The 17,801-nt window shown below is 50.7% G+C and overlaps 1 protein-coding gene across 1 annotated transcript; it reads right to left on the reverse strand.

Moving 5' to 3' along the window:
* Positions 1-15,856: 15,856 nt before the first annotated feature.
* On the reverse strand, positions 15,857-17,083 carry C1QL2 (complement C1q like 2). Its single transcript, XM_074145643.1, has 2 exons — positions 16,445-17,083; positions 15,857-16,036 (listed from the first exon to the last, which is right to left on the reverse strand). The coding sequence occupies exons 1-2, from the start codon at positions 17,081-17,083 to the stop codon at positions 15,857-15,859; spliced, it is 819 nt and encodes a 272-aa protein (XP_074001744.1).
* Between the last annotated feature and the right edge of the window lie 718 nt (positions 17,084-17,801).

The following is a 17,801-nucleotide window of genomic DNA, read 5'->3' on the forward strand; positions in this document are numbered from 1 at the left end:
GGACAGAGTTAGTTTTCTTTCTAGTGGTTGTGTTTCAGATATGATATGAAAGGAATGACAATAATACATAATGTTTCAGTTGTTGCCAGGCGATGTCTATGGTTTTCAAGGATCTTTTTTTTCAGCTTCTCATAGAAGTTGAGAAGAAGCCTAGACAGAACAATGGAACGGCCAAAGGAATATTCCATACCATAGATGTCATGCTCAGTATATAAATGAATTTGGCCATGGGGTGGGTACTTGCAATCACTGCTTGGGACAGTGCCAATTCACCAGGTGGTGAGAGTGACTTCTGTCATTATTATTGTTATTATTAATGTTATTTTCCTTTTCTGATATTGTTCTATTAAACTGCCTTTATCTCAATCCACGAGGCTTTATTTTTCCTTTTCCCTTCCTTTTCTCCCTTCTTGGGGGAAGAAGAGGGAGTGAGCGAGCAGCTGCATGGTCCCAGCTGCCGGCTGGGGTTAAACCACGACACCAGACCACCCTGGTTCAGTCACTTGCCATCATGGGGCCATTCCCTGACCTCCATCAGGTGGTTACACCTCAGCCATCAGCTCCAGCATCCGTGCCACAACAGGCTCAGTGACAGCAGCTTCATGTTTCGGGATGTGTCTGACTGCTCTTCGCCAAGCACTGACCCTCCTCAGTGGAGAAACATGGCTGGTGAGTGAAGGCGCTCAGGACCACAGCCCCAGCTGCCCTCTGACACTCTGCTGTGATGGAGGGAGAGCAAGGGGGTGATTTACACCTACCAGGATGGGGAAGGAGGGCAGAAAGAATTAGATTGAAACATGCTGACATCCTTGCACAAACATGACGCACATGTGGACCCACAGTCAATGCACCCTCCACAGTCATCAGGCAAATGATAGTGCTGGAAAGCGGGAGCGTTAGACAGGAATTCAGTGTGAAACCATGAATAAACCCAGTGGCACCCGCCCATTCACCCCTGCCCAGGCTTTGCTGGGTGCTGGAGACACTGGCAATCCCTCTCCCCTCCCCACCAGAGCAGGAGCAAGGATTAATTTGTGAAGCTACTTCATTGTCCCTCCGTATCTTTTTTTAGTATGTGCCACATCTGTTTGTTTTCTCTGCTGGTCAGATGATGACACGAACCACTAAAAACTATCTTCTAAATGGACACGTCTCGTTTAAACTACCTGGAGGCATTTAATTATGGCTTAGCTCTAGCACACACTGCCTCCGTCACTGCATCTCATTTTATATAAGTGCCTGGGTAAACCCCAAGGCTCCAGGCCCTCTCCTGCTCTGCACCACTGGGATTACATAAGGATGTATATAAAGGATATTTCCAGTGCCCTATGCCTCCCTCTACTCTCTCTAGCAAAACGCATTGCTTAGGATGATTTATTCTATATATTTTTTACCATCACCTTACCAGCTTCTCTGGTAGTGGAGAAGTAATTTGCATTTAGCAGCCTCCCTTGAAGAGAAAGCAAAAATTAACATTCAAGTGTAGGTAGTACAAGAAGTAGAAGATAACATAACGCTATTTGCTCTCACATTGGCCATGCATCATCCCTCCTCAAGATTTTGCTGCAAAGCCTCGCAGAGGCAGTGTGCAGATTTCCTCTGAAACAGCAGCTGGGGGTGAAACCATCAAGCCCAGTCAGTGTGTGCACAAACCACCACACGAGAGAGCCCGGTGGGCGCCTGCATTAGCAGGTAACGCTTGATGCATCCTTCTTCCCCATCCATGCTCTTCAGCGCTCCTTACACACAGGGCATATTTGCTTTAGACTCCGAATTTTTGCAGGTCACAGACCCCACGGCTCTAATCTCTCCAGATCATGCTGGTTCACCACAAGCTTGATGTGTTTGTTATCCCTCTAATTTTGGAGTGAGGTCAAGGATGAAATTACACCTGAGAGATACCCACCATGAAGTGTAAGCACTGAATATAGGGGTGTAGGTTTTTTCTGGTTTGGTTTAGTTTAGTTTAGTTGGCCAAAGCCCTGTGGTGAGTATTTAAAAAAAGCTTTACTCTGAGGATTGCTATTAGCAGATGCTTCCCCACCCTGTACCAAAATTTGAGAATCAGAAGGCAAAAAGAACAGCGTCAAATCCTTCTCTTTTCTCTCCCTCCCTGCTCCATGCAATGAGGAACAAGCAAATATTGGTTTGAATTAAAATCATTTTAATCAACAGACTGTACTGATGCTTTTTGAAGCAGGTGGGAGTTCTGCCGGGGTTTTGCCCGCTCTGTTGGAAGCACAGCTTCACCTCCTCACCCTCTGGCTACAGGGACTCCCACTTCCCGCACAGGCTAAAATAAAACCGTCCCGTGGAGATCACACCCTGGCAGCCACTCCCAGACAGCCGAGACCGTACCAAAAAATGCAAATGCACTGTGTGGTTATTTGTGGCTGAAGATGCTTTCGCTTCTCTATTCCAGACGTGCTCTTTTTATAGGCGCTGCAGTGCTTGTGAAGGCAGGGCTCGGCTCCTTGCACCAAAACACAGGCGCAGCAGAGGGATCCCCGAATGCAGAGCAAAGTGACTTGTGTTGCTCTCCAGGTCCATGCTTACAGACTGCCTTTTCTCTACGGAAGCCGAAGGGGGGGAGCATGAGAAAGCTGGGAAAGGCCAGAGGTAGGTGGTCGTGTCCCATACAGAAGGTGGGAGCAGGCAACAAAGCGATGGGGCGGCAGCTGGAATGGAGAGGAAGAGGAATTGCTGTGCACAGCAGACATCAAATCTGGGGAACTCATCACTGCAGGATGACGGTGTGGACACCAACACTGCACGTGGTTTAGGAAGCAGATGAACTCATGGAGGAGACTGAATACAAAGTCACCACCTCAGGCTCGGAAAGCCTGAGCCAGGTCCCAGCAGGCTGGGAGCAGGTTTGGGAAGGTATCCCAAAGGCATGGTGACTCTCCAAGGCTCCCGGAGGTATAACTCTTTTTACTGTGAATGTCAGAGACCCAAACTCTGCTGTCTGAGACACGCAAGCAGCGCAACCCTGCCCAACTTCATAACTGGTACGGTTTCTGTATGTTAACCCTGGACCATGGCCCCACCATGCAGGCAGCAAACACAAAATCATCCCTGCCTGCTAGGAGAAGAGGAGAAATGGCGAGGGACGGAGACAGAGACCAAGGAGCATGGGAATGCAGCAGAAAGCCTGTGGTCAGGGTGATGGCAGTGAGCTGGGCATTCCCACTCCAGCCACGTTTTCATGGACGCCAGGGCACAGAGGACAAAGACGGTATAAAACGGAGGAGGTGAGATGAGTGACCTACCCAAAGAAAGGGTGATATTTCTTCCCAGAGGCACATATGGATCATGTTTTATTTCGGTTATAGAGGTGGAAGGTGCAAATAGCTCCGTGAGACACAAATAGCTCTACAGCAATGCATGCTGTTATCACTGAATTAAAAGCGGTCCCTGCCAGCCAGGAGCAGGGCAGGAGGCAACACCCCAGTGAGAGGCTTCCCGGGGAGGCTGGAGGAGGAACCCTGTGCCAGGCAGAACAGGCAGGCACTGCTGGAGGTGGTGTACTCCACTAGTACACTGCAAGTCAATCAGCCTTCCAGTATTACCCAAGCTGCACAGCTAATGCCGAATTTTAATCAGCGTTACTATTGGGCCGTATGGACTAGTTGCCAGCAGGTCGGTACAGCCTGCTGTTGGTCACCACAAGTGGCACCAGACCTGAGGTGTGCAGGAGAAGCAGGAAAACCTGGCAATGCTATCTCCATGTGCCGAGCCTGACTCCATCTTTCTGTTGATCACTTTACTGACACAACTAACAAGTTCACAAATCCAACCAAACACCGGGGAAGAGACAAATACTACAAAACCACCAGATAAGAAACCAAGAAGAGGAAAAATAAACTTTTTTTTTTTTTTTTAAATTTAAGCCCAGAGTCAATCTGGGAGAGATATGTAATAAATACATCAACCAGCTGTATAGTGAGCCCAGCAATGGTCTGCTAGTTCTGCAGTACCTCTGCCAGCTTTATCTGACACGAATTTCTAATGCAATTGAATCTGATTTCACTTCCCAATGATCTCATTTCAGTCACTGTCACAAACCCCACCGCTGCCCCATCACACGGCTCAGCCGAATGTCAAGCCAGCGGTGGCCGATAGCGCTACATCCTCATCCTCATCCTCCTCCGATGGGCTCAGCCCTGCCGGGTCTGGGGCTCTGCCCGGTTGGGCTGCAGGGAGCGCGGGTCCCGGCGGTGGCTGATCCATCGCAGGAGTCACTGTTTGTGACTCTTAATGAAGTGTGAGTCAGCACCGCCACTGTAAACTGTGTCCTGCGGAGCCTTAAATATAGAAACTCTGGCCCAGGATGGAAACAAGGATAGTCAGACTGTTGTGAATGAAGTAAAAGCAAACTCAAGCTGAGACTTGAAAAGCGTGAACATTTTTACAGTGGGATACTTTTTTTTTCCTTTTGAACAAAGTTAACATTTTTCCCTTTTCTGATCTCAGCTGGTAGGCAGAAAAACAAAAAAAATCCACAAGCAGGGTACCCTAACTATGCCATGCTCTCCCCTTTTTATATTTTGAAGCTTTTATTTCAAGGAACACTATACTTTCTGCCTGTAGAATTGGCACACCTGGAAGAGCACCAGGACTTGAAGAGGAGACCTCAGAAAGCCCCCCCACCCAAAACCAGAAGTGCGGGGCAAAGGGGCTACAGGAACAGGAAAATTAAGTGACAGGGAGACAGAACTTTGAGATTAACCTCTGCATCACTCACACACATCCACTCATGGTGAACTACCTGGGGAAAAGACTCGGGGTTATGTTGATTGTTTTTTTTAACAGATAACCTGCAGATTATACAGATAAAAAATACAGTAAGAAGTTCTGAGGCATCTTCACTTTGGGGGGGACACCATGGTGAAAGCAGTGAGTGTTCAGCCCCCCTCGGGCTCAGCCCCACACTGCCGTGCTCTGATGCACCAGGCACATACAGGCAGGTCCCCTGGAGCTCAGAGGTATCTAAGTTTCTCATACCCATGAACTTCAAAGGGATCCAAATGCTAGATGCCTTTGGAAATCTGAACAGCAGGTCCAGGTTTCCATCTTCTTACCGTAGAAGCAAAAATGATGTGCTCAGACAGATTTGTGGAGGTAAAGCCGAAAGGACATCCAGTGCAGTGATAACACCTTTGCACGGTCACTCAGTAGGACTTGGGATGATCCTGGGCAGCACGATCTGCAGCAGTCTGGAGCTATGACAACAGGGATGATTCAGGGCTTAGCTCCAGGGGCTCACTCCTGGCAAGAGCCCTTCTACCAGCACCACCCTGCACCAGCCCCCCCGCCCCCGCCTCACCTCCATCTCCTCCTCACCCCAAAACCCCCGCACCTCAGAGCGTGTGAGGGATGCTGCTATTTGCTGCTTGTCCCCGCTGTGACACCGAAGCAGGCAGCCAAGTAGAGCAGAGCACCAGCGGGGGGGCTCCTTGCCTTCCGCCCCTCCATCACCCGCTAATCTCCCCCATCCCGCTCCCCTCCGCAGCCCAGCCCAGCCCAGTTCAACCCAGCCCAGCCCAGTCCGGCAGCGCTGCCATTCCTGGCCGTCGCACGCCCTCTCTTGGGGAGCCACCCTTAAGGCCAGCCCCATCCCCGACACATTGCCCGCAAACCCCATCCCCTGTCCGGGTATGGGCCAAGCTGGGAAGACCCTAACAAGAAACAGACCCTAGCCCTTCCAAAATGGACCTAACAGAGATGTAGTCACTCCAGTGTGCAGTGACAGCATTCCCTGGGACACAGAAACGCACCAAGCTTCATTTTTGGCAGGCAGATGGGTGTGTATATAACTCTGCAGACACACTGAGAAAGAAAGGGTGATGGGAAATCAATAGCGCATATGATCTTGAGGAGTCATCTGGCTTGCTCTGCTACAGCCACATTGATGGATGTCTAATGCACTCTTAGACACCTTCTGTGGTAGAGACCCACAGCCTTCCCAGGCAACCTGCTCCCACGCCTCACCATCCAAAAGCTTCTTTCTGTCTGACCTTGCTACTGCATCTCAAGGCCCTCGCTCTTTCCTATCCAAAATGAGCACAAAGAACACATTTCCCTTCCTCTCTCACCCTTAAGGACCATCCCCTTGTGTCCCCTATACCCCCTTCTTCAGGCTGAGCAGCCCAATCCATCCCCCTTTCCTCTCAGGCTGCATTTTCCAGGTTGCCAGAATACAAATATGCCAGAATATATGCCAGAATACAAAAATACATTGTCTCCTGGACCATGCCCAGCCATCTAACAGCTTTCTGGCTCCATGGTGCCCATGAGAGGAGCCTGCTCCAGGTGAGATCTTCCCAGAGCCTGAGAGAATGGGATTACTTCCTTCAGAGGCTCTGCTCCAGCTTGCACATCTCAATATGTGCACATCTCTATATTTCCACAATATATACAGTCACCTTGTGTTTAGTCAGTGGTCCTCCATATCCTCTCCAAGAAGCAGCCCGCTGGCTACTGTTCCCAACCATTCCCTCTGCTCCTCTGGCTTCCCAGCACACGTCCATGCCATGGACTGCCTCCAGGTAGAGGCAACTTGCGCCTCTTGAATTCTCTTCTGGTTTTTTTACATCCCTTTCCTCTGTTTTGTCAAGGTCATTTTGAATTTAATCCTTTTCTCTGCCGTCATGTCATCTGCAGATTTAACAGACAGCTCTTGTACTTAATCAGTCCCAGCACTAACGATGGCACTGAACGGAGCAGAGCACAGGACACACTCTGGCACTGTCCCACACAACACAGATTCTCCTGGCAATGCATCAGCCATAACTGGTCTCATGGTTCATTACCCAATGGGCTCTGAAATCACTGTATAGGAGATTCATCTAAGTCATCTGACCAACATTTGTAATATTCCCACAGCTGTTTTGAATGTAATTTGCTACAGTTGCAGATCATTTTCTTATTTATAAGCAATAAAAGAGAGAAAGGAAGAAGAGAGCTTGACATCTTTTAAATCCGTGGTTTTCTCTGCATTACCTGATGCTGACTCTGATACCTACCCAAGGAATTGCCACCAACAGAGAAGCCCATGGGAAATCAGCAGGCCACTCTGCCCCTGGAAGACTTGTATTAGTGCCTTGTAGATTTGGCAAGTTTAAAATGTCTGAGGGCCGTGACTGTTCTCAGTTTGCAGACAGGGACAATCGCTCAGTCTTACCCCAAAACCCTCTGTGAACCACGAGCCTTATTCTTCCCACTCCATTCCCTCCCACCACCAGTCTGTGACAGCTAAGACAAATTTTTAAAGTCTCAGCTCTGCCATTGTCCATACTTCCATTTGACAGCACAGTTCATGAATTTTTCGGGCCAGAGGGGACTGTTACATTCACCTCGTTTGACCTTCTTAAACAATCCAGGCTCTCATACTTTGCTTGGAGATTTCCAGGAGCAAATCAAGTGATAAACACTTACAGATACCTCAAAGTGTAGCTATTGCAATGAAACCCTGCCTACCTGACAGGTTTGCTTTTCTATTGCTTGGAGAAAGTAGTTTGAGGAATCTAGTATGAGAAGAAAGCTACATTTTTCAATTTAAAGTCTGCTGGAATACAAAGGTTTCCGGTGGCTACAAGCTGGCATAAATTCACTCTCCAGGCACCTTGCTTCCATGAAACAAACTACTTCCCATTTAAGACCCGTCTAAGAAAGTAAAACTTGGCAGTCCTATTAGCCCACTAATAGAAAAGAGAAAGGACAGCTTGTAGTTAGTTGTAGGTAGTGGCACTAACTCAAAAGAAAATTAGCTTGGACAAGCTATCAAGAATTCTGCTTCATCGCTGTGCCTGAAATCAAAGTCGTTCTCTCTGAAATCAGAGATAGCATCTTGTACATTGTCCATCTTCCATCATACAGCCTCTGCCTACATGGGGGTCACACTACTCTACAATTGCTTCAGTTTTACCTCCTTGGCTTTTTTTTTTTTTTTTCCCTTTGGAAGGATGGTAGTGGGAAACGGAAAATTGCAGCTCTCAGAAAACACCAACCACAAATTAATTCAACAGCTATGTATTTGATTTGTGCTGTTCTGAAGTAAAAGCACATCCATCCCACGCTGCTCCACAGGCTTCAAAGACTGTACGTATCAATACAGAGGCTTATTGATTATGCCAAGACCAAATCGAATAACTTCATGAGAACTGAGAACAGTAACAAAAAAAACCCCACCACCACAAAATCTCAACCAAAGATTAAACCTAACCTTGACCCTGCCCAACTAAAGCCAGTGAGCACCTGACCACCAGCTTTGATGAGGACCAGGCTAGCCCCATAGAGAACGTCTAGTCCACGAGCAACATGCCTTTTCTTGAGCCCTTCCGTCTAGAGAGCAGAGCTTTTAGAGACCTGGGGAGGCTAACAACCAGGTGTAAGGAAAAATAGCCAACAAAACCTCATGTAGATGACCTTCTCAGTACTTTGAGACTAAGAGCCAATTATTCCTTACAATGTCCCCCTGATTTTGCTGCCTTAGGGAAAGGTGTTGGAAAGGATTTGAGCAAAACGTATTTTGATGCTGCAAAAGGCAATTTTAGGCAGAGAGTCACCACAGGGTTCAGCGGTCATGGACTCAGGTTGCCAAAACAATGTTCCCCTGGAAGAAAGAAAACGTTATGTCTCTGAGCAGCCTTCCTGTCCCATCTCCCTTCTCATAGCTTTGAACAAACTTTGTTTCAGGAAAGACTACTTAGGTCACCCAATCAGAAGTGAATTAAAGCTAAGACTGTTTTAAAGACCTGCCTTGCTTTGATCCAAATACATATTTCCTTTACAGTTTCTTTTCACATCAATTTGAGCCATTTTTTTTAGGATCAGCTGGAACACCTTTCCTCTTCTCCACCTTAATTCTGAAAGCAATCTAAATTTCAAATAGCCGTTGAGACACAGCATAGGCTCAACAGAGACACATTTCTGTGTGGTCTTCCTACCCCTCACTGACAGCCAAGGCTTTGGTAGAACCTGATGCAGCACCGTGACTCACCCAGCCTGTAACAGCTTAACTGGGATCACAGCAGTGTTCTTACTAGGCACAGCAGTGTCTTTTTGAGACTTCACAGTGCACGCCATCAATATGTAACAACACCCTGCATCCTGAATTATGGAGTTGCTGGAATCAATGGGATTTTGCATATTAATTGCAAATGCACCCAAAAAGACAAAGGAATTTATTGGCTTAATTATTGTTTCAGCTCTAATAATGTTCAAGCTTCATTCTCACACAAATTGATAAATAGTGTGAGTAACAGTGTTACTCCTCAAGGACACTTTGCCTTTTGAGAGGGGATGCTGAAGTTCAGGATCCAGGCTCTCTCAGCTACAGCGATGTACCCAGCAGGGTCTTGCAGGAGTTGTGCTTCAGAGGTATTTGCCACCTCTCTTTCCTAAGCAGGTTTCTAGGTGCTGGCAAAAGGAGTTAATCCACCCTCTCTGCAGATGCGACTGGTGTTTTCCCTGAAAAGTATTTATATAGTGACACTTACTTACTGGGCAGGACACAAAATGGAGCTGGACCATCTCTAGGGTACAAAGACTGAGATTCATTATAACACATCCTCAAACACTACATAACAGGAACCAGTTGCCACGGTGGCAATCCGAGGGTAGCTACACGTAATGTACTGAAGGATTGATTCTGACTCCAAGGATGCTGAGAAAAACTAAGTTTGAGAAGAATTAGATCAGTGTAGCTGGAAGCAGACTTTGGCCCTTGGGCTTCCAGCTCCCAGGAAGCACAGCTCCATGAAAAATGAGGTACCAGGAGAAGGAGAAGCAAACGTCAAGAATTCAACTATATACCAAAACAAAACAGAGAGAAACCCACCTGGATCTGATCTCCATCACCTCATGCATTCACATGCTGCAGCACAGCACGGCTGACGCGAAGTCTCAGGAACAGCATTACAATAATGAGGGAAGAGCAAGACACTACCTGAAAAGCAGCTTCCTCCCCAAGGAGTTAAAACATTTTCTGCATTATCATACCATCAAAATAGCATCTTAAAACTCAGATTGGACAAAGAATCATTGTTCATAAAGCCTGTGCAGAGGACAGCTCACATCTTCAAGCGAGTTATTCTCCTGGGCATGTTTCCCCCGATTCTCAGCAGCAGATCTCTTCTTTTTGGGATGGGCATCACATCACAACATTTAAGCAAGAAGCAATTTGTTGACAAAGAGAAATGGCACCAAGAAAACATTTCAGCTGCATTCAAGGCTGGGGTTGGATTTTTTGTTTGTTTGTTTGTTTGTTTGTTTTTCTAGACATCTAGATCTGGCAGCTACAAGCAAAAAGAAGAGTCAGGATCATGTGAATGTCCCCTCTCTGGGAGGAGTGCAGCCAAAGGCTGCAGGCAAGCCACGCTCTCCATGTCACCCTGCTCATAGCACACTGGAGGAAATAATCCCGCATTAAAAGGGCAGCAGATCACAGGGATAAAACAGGCCTTTTCTTTTCTACCCTAGCTCATGCCAAAATAACCCAAAACAGGAGCAAATGCAAGAGAGAGAGGGATATGCCATCATCCCCCTGTGAAGAAAATCTACTCCCATTTATTAGAATATAGAGCTGTGCCACACAGGGCAATGGCTAATTCAGGCTATTTTATAACCGGAAGTACTCAAAGAAGATGGGCATTTATGGATTTCTCTGCAATGAAACAGGGCCATAACTCACAGCTCCTTCAGAATTACGCTCTGCAAAACCTCGAGAGCGAGATCCCGCACAGCGCTCTGCAGCGGGGGCCAGGAGGCAGCAGTGGCTCAGCACCTTTCAGGCTGTGAGCTGAGACCACCAGCTCTCAGGGCTTCAGCTTGAATCATAGGGGGAAAGGAGGGAAATTCCAATGTGTGTTCAAGCCTAGAACATCAAATCATACCACAGCCTCAGCTTCTTGCCTACCCAGGAGGTAGTGCCTCTGGCCCACAGGCTATTTCCAGGTGACCAGCATTGCCCTCTACTGGCCTCTTCATCGCCAAGGCCAGTAACAAATTGGTCCTAAATCAAGAGGAGCTCAGGTCCCTGCTTTAACCCCCCACAGAGCCTTCCAAACTGAAGCTTGCTCCAAGGCGAGTGGTGGGCTCAAGAAATAGTCGAGCATCTCCCCCACTTCTGCTGTGGCACCTGCTATGCGACCAAAGGATCAACTTCTGACCTGGCACGGGCTTGGTCTAGAGAAATGGTCCCTCATTTGCACATTAGCCACAGCTTATAATCAAGCTGAATCTCTTTCTGCCATCAGACGTGAAGCCAGCTGAGAGCAGGCTCTCACCCCTAAGTGCCAGGGTGTCCACACGGTAACAGTTTACCTCTCTCATCTGTAATTAATCTTCCAAGTCTCTATACGATGCAGACATTCACAGTAAAAAGGACCAAATTCTTTTGAGTCTCAAAGTCAGTGAACACTGCTAGTCTTTATTTTATTCTGACAGGCTCCTTTATCCCAGAGACAATACTAAGACCCAGGATCTTAGCAGGAATTTTTTCCCAGTTTAGTCCTATCACAATAAGGAAAATAAAAATGACGTTACCAAAAAAAAAAAACAAACCACAGTATTTAACACAACCATATTAGATTTAAAGTAGACATATATGCCGTTTCACCTCTGTTCTCCACAGACCCCTTTCATATAATTAGTCTGTGGCATAAACAGAAAAAGATCACTTGAGAATCCACCAAACCCATCCTCCCTACTTTGGAGTTCACAGATCAAACCCCTCCAGGCACCATAAGACACTGAAGGAGCCAAGAAAGGAGATAAGCAAGCATTAAATCACTGAGAAAAATGCCCAGAGTGAGTTTCAAAAGCAGTAAGCCCAAGAGCAAAGCGTGGCTCAATGCACATGTGTAAAGCCATGAGGCACAAAAAGCAGCATTTTGCTTTTCTAACAGCAAAAGGGAAAGAGGAGAACCCAGAGGTGGGGCTGCCCTGCCCCGCTGCAGGCCAATGCGGTCCCATCAGACCAGACATCCCTCCACAAAGGGATGAGCATCAAGGAGAAAATCTACAAGCCCAGATCCTGGAAAACACAGAGGCACCAGACTTTGAACAGGACATCAGACACCCAGCTGCTCTGGCAGCACGGGGTATCCTCAGAAAACTCTTTCTGTGCACTCAGAAAGAGTGAAAACTCAGCCCCAGCGGCTAACCAGCTTCACTCAAGGCAAAGCAGGGTTTCGTCACCCATCTCTCTAGAGCCTTGCCAGGAGCTCCCCACCTCAATGAAGGTCAAAACAGAAGAAAAGAAGTCCCAAGCCATGAGCCTGCTGGCTTGCGGGAGAGCATAGTATTCAAAACACCTTCCTCCAGGGAACAGCCACAGGCGAGGGATGGCTGGCACCCCTCTCAGGGCTCTCAGCAGCATCCCTATTTCCCCTTCCATGGTGTTTTGTGTGCTTGGATGTCTCCTTGCTCTCCTCTTTTCCAGGGATCCCTTCCATAGCTGGTGCTGCCCAGGCACAGTACAGGGAGCTCAGACCAGGGTCAAAGATTCACATCAGTAGCACAAAGATCAGGGATTTTTTGGTGCAATACCTAAGTTGTCTTGAGACTATGAACACCTGTCTATTTTTTTTTTTATCTTAACTTTTTTGTTATTATTTTAACTGGAGCAGGCAGCTGGGCACAAAACAGAAGTACCCTTCATCTAAAACTCCAACTTTCCGCTCCTCTCAGGGAGGTTTCCCTATTCGTTTCACATCTGATCACCTCACAATTTTTAGAAGCATTTGCTTTACTCATCAAGTAAAATAACAGCTCTGAGGGGTCAGGCCTCCAGAGCAGATGGTTCTTTGAGATGCCAGGGTCATTTAGGAAAGCTGGTCCCAGAGAAAGCTGAAGCCAGCCCCTAAGCACACATTAATTTTCCTCTGACCCAAACCAGGGGACCAGGATATCCCTTGCTACAAACAGCCCATGAAACATATAGAACCCATGGACCACATCTAAGGGCAGGAGGACCCAGTTGAAGCCCAGAGGGTTAGGAGGCCACCGCAGGCTGCTTGCAGGGCTGCACATGACCCTGCTGTCACCCACAGCCACTCGCAGCACAGGGACCGCCATCCCCATCTGCAACGCTGCCTCTGCTGCTCTGGAGAGCTGCACCACCAAGCACGAAAGTTTTTCACCTCCCAACTGCTTTTCCCTGTGTTACTTCAGGATAAAACCAACCCACACACTGAGCCACTACCACCGTGACCGGACTGGAGGAGCCTGTCCAAGCACCACCGCCACAGACACTGGGTGAGAGCCATCAGCCCCCCACACAGGCAATCTCGGAGGTCCCTGCGATGAGGAGAGGAAACCAAAAAGCCTGCGAGCAGCCGAGGGAGGCGTTCATTCTATTGATTGTGTAAACTGTCAGTGGAGTGGCAACGAGCATTTTTTTTTTGTTTCTATCCCAGGGAATAATCCAGCCTGATAATTAGTACATAAGAGATAAGTGGAAAATGAGACATCTAGCGAGGGTGGTTCAAGCCTCCTCATGACATTGATAATGTGCAGATACATAGATCACTGTCGGGGCAAACCGCCACTGTGAGCCTGTGTCTTCCCATTGCCTCATCAATCCATCATCCGCTTAGCTACTGACACCTTGGCAGGCACACACCGCCAGCCCTGCATTTGAATTGCAAGGAGCAGGCTCCACCGGGGAATACAGATTTAAAAATCTAAGATTCAAATTTGTTTAAGTATTGTGAACAGCAATTCCCTTGCAAGGCATCTTCATTGCCCTTTTGCCAAGGGGGAACAGTTGGGTCTTTGTTAGAAGTACAAATTGCTTCTTAATGCAAAGGATAAAGCAGAGCCCAGGCACCTCCTTAGAATTCCTCCTGGCTCCTGCTAATGCTGCTGCATGTCAATTTTAATTTTTTGAAATTTAAACCGAGGGCTTTGTGTCTAAGCTCCATTTCGTTGGAAGGGAGGGGAGGAATAGTCAGAAAGGATTACGGATCTGGGGGGAATTGAGGATCCATAGCAATTATACTTCATTTGGGTCTCAGACACTGGTTTTAATCATATTCTAAATAGTACAAATCGACAAGACATTAGAGATTGATAAGTGTCTAACACATGTACCTGGTTATGAACTCTGCTTCCCTCAGCTGGGGGCTGTTTGAGGACAGGATGAAGGGAGGAATTGCTTTCTCTCTCTGACCCTCCTCTTCCAGCCAATGAGAAGACAATACCCACCAAGGACTAGGTAGGAGACAGAAGAGACTGTAAGAACACGGTGATCACTGGGCTACCCCGAAGTGGGGCTGGAACAAGTTCATCTTGGCTGTGGTTCCCTTTCCTCTTGCAAAGTCAGGGCAGGGGCAAAGCTCCAGCCTCGGCAGAGCAGTTGCAGTCCAGCTCCTGCCTCTCTCACCTGTGACTAACCTGCACTAACGCTGCAAGGGGCAGTAAGATGATAGGGAGGTAGGACCTTCAGGAGGGGTAAATGAAATGACAAGACAGTAAAATGAAAATAAGAGCTTTTGTAAATCAACTTAGCTCTTTTAGCTTCAGCAGAGCAACCCCAATTTACCCAAACTGAGGAGGTTACCTACTGGAGTGATGGTGAAAGGTGCATCTCCTCCACCAAAGGCTCAGAACCGCACGCACTAGTTACACATCTGTGCACCCTGAAAAGGAGACAGAGTAGCTGGGATTTACTGAGGACCAGTAGGAGAAAACCTTCGCAAATGGTCTGAATCTGTCAGTCTTCGGTGAGCTTTCTCTCCCAGCTCGTCTTGGGGACTGTGCAGACCCACCTATGATCAGGTGTGGTTTCCAACCCATATACACACTGCGAGTGCGCGGGTTTAGACAGACTCTCTCACCCACTGCCTTCCTACATTTGTCAAGCATGTTACAGAAGCGCAGCTTTCCATAATCACTGATTAAACCGCTTTTCTTGTACTTCACTAACCTCTGGATCAGGCTCATACCCAGTAAATCTGTTTAAGAGATCAGCTCCACACCCCCACTTTCACCTTTTGATGACTGTGTGCCACGTTTTTAAAAAACTGCATCAAGGTGAAGCTTTTTTCCTCTCCCTCTGCTTCTTCCCAGCCCCCTTGAACCATAATCAAGACCTAGCCAGGGTGCCCCATCCTAACTTGAAATGTTGCTGCAAACCTAAATGACTGAAGTGACCACCCTCCTTTAACTCCCATCCCACCACAGCACTCCTTTGCAGCACTGGAAGAGACAGACAGCAAGAAGGCATTGTCTAAAAACATAATTTAATGTGGTATTTTGGTGACGGTGGTCAACGACTGAATTCTTCTGCAGACAGGAACAGGTTTGACGTTAATGACACCATCATTCACACAAGCATTGCATTGCACAGAAAAGGAAAGTTTACACTTGACCCCATACAAACAAAGCAGCAGAGGAAAAACCAGTTATGGTCCAGTCCCACTTCGTGAATAGTTGATCTTAAAATTCATCCTCATAATTAATACTCATTGACAAAAAAAGGTGACAGGTTCAAATTCCACGTGCGGCACAGTCCGAACTCAGGGCTCTCTTATACCCTCCAGGAACCACTTGAGAGTTCCAAGCTGCCGAGTTCCTCATGTGACACACGAAACACCGAGGCTGACAAAGGGAGAGGGGAGGTTCAGAGCAAATGGGGGAGAGTAAGGAAGGGGATCGCTTTGTTTCACTTCTATTTCTTTTCCACAGGGGTAAAAAAAGAAACCATACAAACTGATAATGAAGCTAAAGTGACCTGCAGAGACAGCGGACACCAGCAGGAACAGCGGCACGACGGGGTACAGAAATGCCAACCAGCCCCCACGTACATCAGCGGTAGGGCCAGTTGTGTCACGTCGCTTGTTTTGTGTTAATCGGGGTATAAAAGAAAGCCAGAGAAAGTGCTGTACTTATTGTTGTTGCCTCCGTGCGCTTTGCCTCCATCCAGCTTGACGTACACCTCGTCACCGGAGTCCAGGTGCAGCACCACACTGTTGCTGGCGTAGTCGTAGTTCTGGTCCGCATCCTGGGCAATGGCACTGGCCCGCACCTGCCAACACAGCCGCGGGGTACATCAGCCCCCCAAAACCCTCTTCCCAGCCCCTCCATCAGCCCCCCGAGTCCCTCTTCCCCAGCTCCTCCATCAGCCCCCTGAGCCCCTCTGCCCCAGCCCCTCCACGACCCCCGTGCCCTCCTTCCCGCCCCCCTTCTCGCTCCTCCTCCCCCCTAGCCCGGCAAGAAAGTTTCGAAGCCGGTAGTTCGGAGTTTGTCGCGGCTCTAAAGCTGCTCCCCGCGGTGCACCCCCGCCCCGACGGCGGGGAGGATGCTCCGGCTGCTCCTTTCCCCGGGAGCGGCGGCGGCCGGTGCCCGCGGGCGGCGCCGGGGCTGGTGTGTGTGTGTGTGTGTGATGGTGACCCGGGGCGGGAAGGACGGGGAGGGGGAAGCGGCGAGGACCCACCTGCCCGTTCTTGCAGAGGTCGGCCCACATGCTGGTGCCGTCGCCGCCGCGCATGAGGATGTGGTAGGTGAAGAAGTAGATGCCCCGCACCTGGCAGGTGAACTTGCCGCTGGCCGGGTCGTAGTGGTTGCCCAGGTTGGTCACCACGTCGTCGAACTTGAGGACCTCGTAGCCCTCGTGGGGGCTCTTCAGCCCCACGTAGAAGGCGATGCGCGGCCCGCTGAAGGCGGCGCTCAGCCCGCCCGCCGCCTCGCCGCCCGCCGCCGCCCCGCCGCCGCTCCCGCCGCCGCCCGCGCCCGCCAGCGCCAGCCCGGGCAGCCCCGGTTTCCCCGCGTCGCCCCGCTCCCCCGGCGGGCCCCGCGGACCCGGCGGACCCGGCTCCCCTGGGGGTCCGCGGGGTCCCGGCTTGCCCGGCCGGCCCGGTTCCCCCTTGGGTCCCTGGACGAAGGGCGGCGGGGGGTTGGCGCCCAGGTCCTGCAGGGCCTCCACGGCGGCGGTGCTGCCGGGGCCGGGGGGGCGGCCGCCGCTGTAGGGGTCGCAGATCATGCGGCAGGTGCCCATCATCTCGTAGTGGGCGCCGCTCTCGGCGGGCGCCTGCAGCAGCAGCAGGGGCACGGCGACGAGCAGGGCGACGGCCATGGCCAGGGCGAGCCCGGCGGCGGCCAGCAACCGCCTCCTCCGCTGCCAGAGCCGGGCGGCGACGGCGAGCAGGTCCTCCTTGCCGTGCGAGGCAATGGTGGCGCGGGGGGCCGGCCGCTCCCTGCGGGGGACGGCAAGAAAAGGCGGTGAGCCCCCCGCCGCCGGCGCCTCCCCGCCCGGCCCCCGCCTCAGCCCGCCCGCCGCCCGGCCGCTCGCCCCGCCATGCCGCCGCCGAGCGCAGCCGCCGCCGCCGCCGTCCCGCTCCGCTCCGAGGGGACGCGGCGACCCGTCCGCCCGGCGGGGCTGGGCCGGAGCGGGGGCGTCTCCGAGCCGAGCGGGCGCCCGGTTCTGCCCCTCGCCCCCACGGGAGGCGGGGGGGGACGGGGGACGGAATCGCCCGCCCCCGTCACCGCCCCGACGTGGGGGGCGCGGAGCCGAGCAGGGCGTTGCGGGGCGGGCGGACCCACCTGCGGGGCCGGGCGTCGGGCGCGGGGGGCCGGGGCGGAGCCGCCCGGGGAGGGTAGGGGGGGCTCGGGGCTCCGCCGCCGCTGCGGCCCGCGGTCTGCCCGGCTGCTGCCAGCGGCCCGCCCGGAGTGCCGGTGTCGGCGCGGCCCCCCGGGCGGGGCGGGCGGAGGGGAGGAGAGACACCGTGGGGCGTCCCGCACACCTCCGACGGCTGGCAGTGGTTGGGGGGAGACCCCCCCCGCCTCACCGGCAC

This window comes from Numenius arquata, chromosome 3 (genome assembly GCF_964106895.1).
Source record: "Numenius arquata chromosome 3, bNumArq3.hap1.1, whole genome shotgun sequence".
NCBI lineage: Eukaryota > Metazoa > Chordata > Aves > Charadriiformes > Scolopacidae > Numenius > Numenius arquata.